Consider the following 10,557-nt stretch of genomic DNA (forward strand, 5'->3'; position numbering starts at 1 on the left):
GCCAACCGCACCAGCATATGGTCCCACAAGGGGTCTGAGGATCTCATCTCGGTACCTAATGGCAGTCAGGCTACCTCTGGCGAGCACATGGAGGGCTGTGCGACCCTCCAAAGAAATGCCACCCCACACCATAACTGACCCACTGCCAAACCGGTCATGCTGGAGGATGTTGCAGGCAGCAGAACGTTCTCCACGGCGTCTCCAGACTGTCACGTCTGTCGCATGTACTCGGTGTGAACCTGCTTTCATTTGTGAAGAGTACAGGGCGCCAGCGGCAAATTTGCCAATCTTGGTGTTCTCTGGCAAATGCCAGACGTCCTGCATGGTGTTGGGCTGCAAGTACAACCCCCACCTGTGGACGTCGGGCCCTCATACCACCCTCATGGAGTCTGTTTCTGACTGTTTGAGCAGAAACATGCACATTGGTGGCCTGCTGGAGCTCATCTTGCAGGGCTCTGGCAGTGCTCCTCCTGTTCCTCCGTGCACAAAGAAGGAGGTAGCGGTCCTGGTGCTGGGTTGTTGCCCTCCCACGGCCTCCTCCACATCTCCTGATGCACTGACCTGTCTCCTGGTCGTGCCTCCATGCTCTGGACACTACGCTGACAGACACAGCAGACCTTCTTGCCACAGCTCGCATTGATGTGCCATCCTGGATGAGCTGCACTACCTGAGCCACTTAAGTGGGTTGTAGACTCCGTCTCATGCTGCCACTAGAGTGACCGCACCGCCAGCATTCAAAAGTGACCAAAACATCAACCAGAAAGCATCAGAACTGAGAAGTGGTCTGCGGTCACCACCTGCAGAACCACTCCTTTATTGGGTGTGTCTTGCCAATTGCCTATAATTTCCACCTGTTTATTCCATTTGGACAACAGCATGTGGAATTGATTGTCAATCAGTGTTGCTTCCTAAGTGGAGAGAAGTGTGGTTGGCTTGGTTACATTGTGTTGTTTGGATGTTCCCTTTATTTTTTTTAGCAGTATAGTTATTTAGACTAGTCTGAGGTGTAAATCTCAGCCTCAGAGGTTTATGCACCAGTTTTTATTGTTGTCGAGAAGGGAGGTTGGGAAATCAACTACTTCAATTTGATAAAAATAAAAAGCAATAAACATTACTACGTGCTGTAAGAACTGGTCCAGAAAGATCCTGAGAATAAACCGTTTACAAATGCAAACATGTGTACTACACTGAAAGTCATACTTTAATTTACCTCAACCAGCAACATCATGTTGTGGTTACCCTGGTAACAAAGCCATTTGTACAATCAGCTTTATTTTTCGAGTAAACATGACGAATTGTAACAGATATGAATAAGTCACTTTGTAAGACTTCTCTTCAGTTATCTGTCATATAAAACTAAGGCAAATGTTTAGTTTCCTTCTTTTCTTCTGGTTAGCAAACCAATGGCAAAGGGCCTCTTACCCTCCACCATTATCTTCGGATGGCTCCGGTGCTCGCTGTTACATTGATCATTGGTTTGATACCTTGGCTAAGTTCTACATGAGATCCTACAAGCATCATTTTGCTTTTTCTTGTTAACTTGATCATAAATCAGTGATCTATGGACTCTTTGCTTGACATAAAAAGCTATTTAAAGACCTTACTTTAAGTTTTAGGACCATTTTCTTCATATTAAGTTCAGAATGATCATAACTTGAAGCTGTAAAATTGTTGCCATCAACTTGTGTGTGTGCAGGGCAGCTGACTGGAAGCTGGATACTCCCGACTGGTCCGGTCGGATGAGGATCACAGCAAAGGGCAAAGTGGCATTCATTAAACTGGAAGACAAAGTCTCAGGTGGAACTTTTCTGCTTTCTGTACATAAAGCTTCATGCTTTTTTTTTTATTAAAAGACTGATTCAGACACTCTGGGACAGCAAAGCACTGCGTATGCTGAAATTTGTTCTGAGAGTTAGCAGATCTCTGCGTGCAGGCGTGCACAGACTGAGTGCACGTTACTCTCCCAGTAGAAAACCTGTCAAAGAAAATGCTCCATGCTTCTGTATTTTAGATGTAATGAGCTGGAAAGAACAAATGAGTGTTAGTTTTCTGTTTTTATAAGTGTTTAACTGCTTCGTAACATGTTATACGTGCCCTGCGGTATTGCAGGGGAACTATTTGCTCAGGCACCAGTAAAGGAGTACCCTGGTGTTGCCGTGGAGACCGTCAGCGACTCCAGTCGATATTTCGTTCTGAGGATACAGGATGACAACGGTCAGTACATGAATGTTAGGAAAGTTTTCTGTTTTTATTCTTGTTTTGAAGACCTTAAAATCACCCTGTTCTCTGGTTTTCATGTCATCCTTCATCACGTTGTGTGTGTGTGTGTGTGTGTAGGCCGTAGTGCTTTTATAGGAGTTGGCTTCGGGGATCGGGGGGACGCCTTTGACTTCAATGTAGCTTTGCAGGATCACTTCAAGTAAGCAAAGGGAGGCTTGTGATGTAAAATGGTGATTTATGTTCTTTCCTTGGAAAAAACTTTTTATGATGAATGAAATATATATAATTATGGAGGGATTTCTGGGCTTTTGTTTCCTTTAGATCCAACATGCAACACCTGATTATTTCCACAGATACATTAAACAGTAGATTAGTGTGATTTTAATAAGTATTTGGAGTTTTGCATGTTTACTGTTAACGTCTGCAGCGGAAGTCGTTCGTACCAGCTAGTCCTGCACACTGCTGAGGAGGATTGTTTATTTATGCATCCGTACTGATGGTGTGTCTCTGCATCCCTGCAGATGGGTGAAACAGGAGAATGAACTCAGTAAAAGCGCCGAGTTTGGAGATTCTGGACCAAAGCTGGACTTGGGCTTTAAGGAGGGACAGACCATCACACTTAACCTAGGAGTAAGACTATGTTTAATCAGTCATTACATTTTTTATTGATTCTCAAAGTCAACAAATGGGTATAAAATCTTTTTATTCAGTGCTTTTATAGTGGAAGTAGCATGAAATGATCAATAATATTTTGTATTTTTTTCGTGCATCTGCAGCAAAGTAAAAAGAGGGATAAGCCTCGTCCACAGGGCTCAGGTGGGTTTGGACTCCTCCCACCGCCGCCAGGAGGCAAAATAGCCCCGCCTCCTTCCTCAGGCTCCTCCAATCACAACACAGTCCCACAGACAGGAAGCACAGTGTCAGGTAGCTGAGCGTATTTACTCTCTCCACCTGCACATCACTTCCTGTCCTGCTTTATGAGTAGCATGAATGTTTCAGTCACTCTTTAGTGTCAAGCTGTTTTTTTCTGGCTTTGTGTCGCTTTAACCTGCACAACTGACCCACTTTCTGTGGTAATTAGCAGCTTTTTCTTCTTCAGCTTTGCAGCTGCAGAAAGTGTGTCAACGCGTGAGCCGCGTGTAACTGGCTGTGTTTTCTGTCCGTCAGGATGCCTGCTGGAGCTGGACAGTAGTAACTCAAACACTGTGGTGCAGTCAAACCCCAGTTCAGATCTTCTGTGGGGAGACTTCTCTGCTCCTGCAAGGTACGGGGGGAGGGTGACAAATTTGACAAATTTCCCATGTTTTCCACATTCATATGGCCAAGTATATGTGGAAAAACCAGTAACCGGGTGATACTGGGGAGACTTTTCTCACGTTAAACGGGAGTGGCTTTAAGGAGCAACAATAATGAGGTGTTAGATGGGAATGCAGGCAGGTTAAGTCTTGCAAAGACAAATGTATTTATAATTAGGTGGAAATAAGAGCATCCTTGCTATCTTTGTGGATTTAATGAATGGGATGTTTAGTATTTGATATGCAGGATTATTTTTAAACAAAGGTGGAACCCTGTTTTGTTTTTTTTTTCTAAACTGTATTTTTGTATATATTTTCTCATAGATATACTTAAGAAATGGAAAAAAAGAAGTTATTTTAATGACAGGCAGCTTGGAAAAAAAAACCTTTGAAGATCCAGTTCTACACCCAGTGATGTCGCTTGGTGCACATCTTACATCCTGATGCAATAAAATCTGAAAGGATGTAATAAACTCACTATTGGTGCGTCCCGTACCTCTTCTTTCCCATGAAAAGCGATATAATGTGAAAGAGTGAAGCAAGCACAGTGTCAACCCTCTGCTCATCTAAAACAGACGTAATCCCACATAACTGTGACATGCTAGTTTAGCCGCAGGCAAAACAGCTAGGTAGTTATTTAGTTTCAAAGATAAGAAGTTCGTAGTAAGTCAACATGTTTCTTTTCCCGTAACAATGACCTTGTTCATGCCGATGTTTTAGATATTAGGAGACGTGCTGTAATAAAATAAATGAAACACAGTCTGGTGGTGGTGATACTTTGAAAGTACTCATTTCATTACCCTGACACGGCGTCCGTGCGCATCCTTCCGACGAGATCCTGTTTTTTCTCAAGCATGCAAGAAGATGTGAACGCAGATTTGCCAGTGTAGAAAAAGATGGAAGCTGCTGCTGGTTTTCTGCCACCTTTGCCCTCCTCCATGACTCTGATCAGACTCAAAGGAGTTCAACACTGCGATTTAAGAAATAAATAATATAGAAAAATGGAAAGAAATATGTTTTTAAATTGGGGAGGCACTGAATTTTCCAGGGTCCCACTTAAATTGTCCCTTTTGAGTCCTAGGGACTGATTACATTAAAAACTTAACATCATTGTAAATTTTTATGTTAGAGCACAACACTGGCTCATCCTGCGAGTTCGCCGCCTTGTTGTGCTTAAATCATTCCTAGATCAACATTAAAATCACTCACACCCAGTTCAGTTTGTGTTTTAACGCTGACGGACCTCGTACAAGTCGAGACATAATAGTTTCCATGCTGACCGTAAACTGGGATGGACACATGCATTGCATTTCTCTGCAGTTTTTCTCTCCCTTTTTTTACTAAAAGGGAGAAATAAAAGTGCAACTTTTATTCAATCTTATTGTCATGAATTGTTTTTAGTTCAGATTTAATTCTGTTTGGTAATAAAATAATCAAAAGAATTATGACTAGATCCTTTTACATGAAGTTGTGCAGATAAATGGGAAACCAAACATGGGATGTGGCAAAGTTTTCTTTTAAAAAAGTATTTAAAAAAAAACCAAAGCAACCCAGACAGTCTCAGACCCGTCAGGGTCACTGTGACTGTGCTGAAGTGTTACACTGAGCTTGTGTAACAAAGGTTAGATTTCAGTTCTGGTAATTAAACCCCTTTAACAACAGCTGCCAGTAAATAATGTTTTCATTTGGAACTAACCTGCTTCCGTCTGACATGGTGGGAAAGGGTAAATCATAATGGTCACAATGGTGGTGCTTTCCTACATTTGGAGGTGTTAGATGTAAAAGATTTGAGAACCACCGGCTTAAACAAAACATTGCAATGTTCTGATATAAGGATGAGACTAAAAATAAGTGTGAAAAAGCAACTAATTTCCAGAAATCCTTCAGAAAGCCTGATAAGTTACTGCTTAAATAATGAGGGATGGACCAATTCTGCATATTTTAGTCCAAACGGCTTTAATTTATCTTCCTAACTGCACATAATGGCTCTCATGCCTTCATTAAGTCTTCTTTTAAATTTTTTTTTAAGGGTTTTATGTGTGAAACTGCTCCTTTTGAACAGCTGATTGGGTACGTAACACAGTTTCTGTGTTTTCAGCTCCGTCCCACCTCCACCACAACCTCAGAACACCTCAAACTGGATCCAGTTTTGAGTCGTCGTTGGATACGCCGCTTGTGATTTTCCATCTCACCTGCTTCCGTGTCTGTTGCTTCCTGTGCATCACGCCGAGCGTTAACGCCCACGCGCTCATCCCAAAGCAGAGAGGAGAAACAGCGCGCTGAGATTTATCATTTCTCTTAAAATTTTCCTGATAGCAAAAAAAAACAAAAAAAAAACAAAGCATAAATGAGTCAAAGCCATCAACTGACCTGAGCCATCTCTGGTGATATTTAAGGGCTATGCGTAACGTCCTGAGTAGCAGGCGCTTGTCTGTTTCTGTGTGTGTGTTTGCATCAGCTCCCCAGCAGGTGGCGCTTTAACTAAGCAGCTCTTTCAGTGTGAGTTGGGCTGCTGTTGGTTGTCAGCAGCTGGTCCCACAGCCCCAGCAGAGTACTACATCTGAAGGAAAGGCACCAGTTCTGAATTGAAGCTGTGAAAGAATCATACTTACATAAAATCCCAAATATAAAACACAAAGGATCAGAAAATGTCTAGAATATGTTATTATAGGCACTTAATGATTTTTTAAAAGTTTTGTCAGCCTTGTTTAAAAAAAAAAAAAAAACAAAACAGAAGACTTTGCCATTTTTCTGAATATTGGGAAAATCTCTAAATAGTTATATATATTTGTTTGCAGGATTTATATTATATCTATTTCGAGGTCTTTACATAGGAACATGAGGTAATTAGACAGAACTGTGGGTGAGACAAGTTGCCAGTTTCTACCTTTGTATTGCGTTATGCTCAGCCTCACAACTGGCTCAGATCTTATTGATGCAAATTAAATGTATTATCAGCCAAATATGTGTTTTGAGAAAAACTTACTTGCAGGCACAGGGCTTCACAGTGAAACTGACAATACTTTAAATGTTTTGCACATGCAAAAAAAACAAAAACGGTCCAACGTTGAGCTTTTCTGGGAACACATTCATAGTTGGGTGACGAACATAGGATCAAGTATTTTCATAGAAGTTAATTGTAGCTTTGAGTGAATTAAGCCTGCAAATTTATGTTTACAGTGAAAAATTGTTTACCAAAGTGGTACTTATCATGCAAATTTAGTTGCAACACTAATCAGTTGCCAAACACAAACAAGCTTTTTTTAATTGTCATTTATTTCTCTTTTTGCATTCTTAAATAAGCAAAAGGGAATATTTCACATTCTTTCTGTTAAAACTGGATTAGATCCATTTAAACAGCTTCAGGCGTTCTTCACTGCAACCAGCTTCACGTTTTGGTAAACAGCCTAATTTTAATGTTAATTTCGTCTTTTTGTCACGCAACGTTGGAGTCAACATTGGACGTTTTGACCTGAGAAGCAGTGACTTTGCTTGTTGGCGTTTGCAGGGAAGCGCTGCTTAGCTGGCCAGTAAATTATTGCTATATTATTATATACATTATTGATATGTTTACATTCAGGCAAACATTGTATCATGGATGTTAAGTTTTGAGGAAGAAATGTTGCTTCCCCTTCCCAACATTCCCTCAACCGACCAGTCCAATATGAAGGAAATCAATAAAAATGTAAATTTGAGTATTAATCTAAACAAAAAGACTGACTTTGTGCTGTAAATTAGAATAATTGTTTTAGTTTCCCATTGGGGGGGTGATCATGATGAGTATTAAAGAGGAAAATGTAAAATGAACTGCAGCTTATTTGCTAATTTAGTTCCAGTTTGACCATTTAAAATGACAATCTGGGAAATGTCTTAACTTTCTGGCAGCCAGTTCACTTTAACTAAAAAGAAAAATGTCTGTTTCTGATCCCAACGTCAATCTAAGAAGATAAAGTCTGACAGCCTGGATCTCAGTAAACTCATCAGTTGAGTTTATGTTTCCCAAAATATCTCTTTACATGATAAAACAATGTGTCGTTATGCTGCAAAGAATAGCTACGGTTTGTTCCTGTGGCCTGTTTGCAAAAGAAACGCTCCTTTTCCGGGACGATTGGTTTGCTGTTGGAGATTTAATCTTGAGGATTTTCAGCCTGAGAAACAAAATGATTGTGTTGCTTCATACTGAATGTGAAAATGGCAGCAAATGAAATGTTCACCTTCGTGCTGAAAGTCTCGGACTGATTGTGAATTTATGCTGATTTAACGGGACTGAATTTATTTGTCTGCATAGATATTTAAAGTTTACTGTGATCGAATCACATGAACTGTATTTAACTGGCTTTTGTTAAGATGCAGAGCGGGTTCGACTTCTGTTAACTTGTGTGTTGTGTTTACATTGCTTGTGCTGCTGTCTCCCTTTTCTCATTCATTCCACTCTGGATGTAAAATCACTGGACTAACACTTGATTTATGACCAATTTAATGAGAAAGAGGCAATAAAAACCTTTCAAAAGGATACGTGGTGTCATGTCCTGTACATACTGAAATGATGTTTTTCCAGTTAATGTGGAGCTCTGTGGTTCTGGCAACACGTGACCAGAAGCGTCAACAAACTGGACTGTGGTGAAGAAAACAACAAGCTCCTTTATGAGCAGAAATTAGAAAACTAAAACAGATAAGGAATGATACAGAAAGCGTTTCAAACCCCAGCTTTCACACTTAGTGTGAAACTTGAGGAAGTTGAGTCAAAAAAGTGTCCCAGACCAGGGTGACGGACCATCGAAGCAGCTTCATGGGAAAGCAGGGGATGACTCGGCCTTTTCTGCAGAAAAGGAAGCTGATAATGAGAAAAAGGCAACTGAAGGAAAGGAAGATGTGCACAGCGTCCTTTAGTTAAATGAAGACAAAACTTACTTTTTTTTTTTTTTTTTAAGGAAGAAAGATTTAAAGTCAGTAATCAGTTTCAGACAATGTTATAAAATGAAGGACAAAACCAAGAATCATGGTGTGGTCCTGGACTCAGTGTGACGCTGAAGTCACACTGAGTCTGAGACAGTTGTGAAATTTTATATGGAAGATCAACAAACTGATGCATTTATTTTGAGCAGACTAGACTACTGTAATGCTGTCCTTCCAGGTCTCCCTAAAAAGTCCATCAGACAGCTGCAGGTAGTCCAGAACCCTGCTGCTCCAGTCCTCACTGAGACCCAAAAGTAGATCATATAAGTCCAGTCCTCAGATCTTTACACTGTCCTCCTGTCTGTCAAAGAACTGACTTCTAGTTTATAAAGCACTGAGCTTTATAAACTACCTCCTGGTTTGTTATGAAGTAACCAGATCCATCAGGTCATCAGGGTCAAATCTACCAAACATGGAGGCAGCGTTCAGTTTTTCTGCTCCTCACGTGGAACAAGATCAGAAACCTGCAGGTCTGCAGAAACTCAGCTGCTGTCAATCCACCTTTTCACCAAAATAAATCTCAATTCCTCTAAAATTGAACTTTTATCTCCACGCATTTTATTTCTTTTTTGTAAAGTTTGTTTTTAAATGCTTCCTGCTGTAATGCTTTTCATGTGTTTATATGGCACTTTTAGTTGCCCTCTACATGAAATATGTTATACCAATAAACTGGCCTTGCCTAAATGTTGTAAAATGTTTCCTAAATTCAGACTCCTATCATGAATATCACTGTTTTTTTTCTCTTAGGCACCAGTCTCTTAGCTGTAAAAGTAAAGAAAACACTTAAAAAGGTCAAATTTCCTATTCGACAACTCAAAGAAAATCTTTTAGAGAGCAGCTGTTGTCTGGACATGATGTCTTGTTGATGTCAGAGGAGACTGGTCGAAGACCATAAAAGACGCCAGGAAGGGAAATATGTGCTGGTAGTTGAAGCAGATGGTGAACAGCAGCAGAAGAGCACACCAGGTACCAATCCCGTCAGCTAAGAACAGCAAACTGAGGCTACAATCCAACGTGCCGGGTCCCTTGCTACCAACGTGCCATGATTTCATCCCCACAGCCTGCCTGAGGAATGATGCTGTTCATGTCCATCCTTCAGTTCAGTTCAGTTCCGTTATATTATCCCTAAAAGGGAAGTTTGATTCGCAGTGTATGGAGAGAAATTTTTTTCTTTATTATCTAATCAAATAAGTTAGATTTGAAACCAAAAATGATTTTTGAGAGCAAAAAAAAAAAAAAAAAAAAAAGAATTAATTTTTTTTTGCAGAGATAGAAACAAATTAGGTTCAAAATAAAAAAAAAAAGTATATATTTGAGAAAGCATACTTCTCCAACTTCAATCAGAACTGATGTTTTCAATTAAAACTACTACCACAGTAAAATCACATACAAGCATAACGTAAAGGTGAGAGCAACTTTCCAAAAATGCAAACAAATTCCCATTACAGTGAATTAAGAGCATTTATTACTCTGGGAATAAAAGGGAATTTAAACCGGTTTCATCTGATCCTGGGAAAGCACCTTGTTCTTGTCCTGATGGATACGTCCAGCAGGATGATGCACCATGTCACAAAGTTCACATCATCTTTCATGGCTTTCTTCAACATGACCACGAGTTCACCGTGCTCCAGTGGCCTCCACGGTCACCCAGACCTCGGCCCAACAGAGCAGCTTCAGCACCTGGTGGAACGGATCTTCAGCAAAAGGAAGTCTAATCCCAGTACTTATCTGATTGATGCAAAAGCTCTGAAAAGAATCAAGTGTGATTTTTCCAGTTTATTATAAAAAAGTTTTTCTAAAATATGTTTTAGAAAAATGACACCATAAATACTTCATGAATCCACTGAGCTGGTTGCACCAATCAAGCTGTAATGTAACTATTTCTTTTCGTTTGACCTGTTTTCAAAGGAAATTCCAGTTCTCATACACACAGTTTGAGATGGACATGAGAGAGCTCGCAGACACTTTCCAGACATGGAAACCAGTTTAAAAGTGGTTCAGATTCTTCCTCCCTGACCGTCCATCCTGGCATGAAACAGTCTGTATGAAGCTTGTTTGTGAGGAAACGGAGACGGTCATCGGAGAA

At 40.4% G+C, this 10,557-nt stretch overlaps 1 protein-coding gene across 1 annotated transcript in view; it reads left to right on the top strand.

Annotated features, from left to right (window-relative positions):
- Positions 1-7,842, top strand: part of necap1 (NECAP endocytosis associated 1) — a 9,540-nt gene extending 1,698 nt beyond the window's left edge. Inside the window, exons 2-8 of the mRNA XM_079258341.1 lie at positions 1,697-1,797; positions 2,110-2,214; positions 2,338-2,419; positions 2,742-2,850; positions 2,997-3,144; positions 3,388-3,484; positions 5,614-7,842. Of these exons, the coding sequence (XP_079114467.1) occupies positions 1,697-1,797; positions 2,110-2,214; positions 2,338-2,419; positions 2,742-2,850; positions 2,997-3,144; positions 3,388-3,484; positions 5,614-5,668 (697 nt within the window). The 3' untranslated portion in view covers positions 5,669-7,842. The remainder of the gene's footprint in view (positions 1-1,696; positions 1,798-2,109; positions 2,215-2,337; positions 2,420-2,741; positions 2,851-2,996; positions 3,145-3,387; positions 3,485-5,613) is intronic.
- The last annotated feature ends 2,715 nt before the right edge of the window (positions 7,843-10,557 follow it).

The sequence above is a fragment of the Telmatherina bonti genome, assembly GCF_933228915.1.
Source record: "Telmatherina bonti genome assembly, chromosome: 19".
In the NCBI taxonomy this organism is placed as follows: Eukaryota; Metazoa; Chordata; class Actinopteri; order Atheriniformes; family Telmatherinidae; genus Telmatherina; species Telmatherina bonti.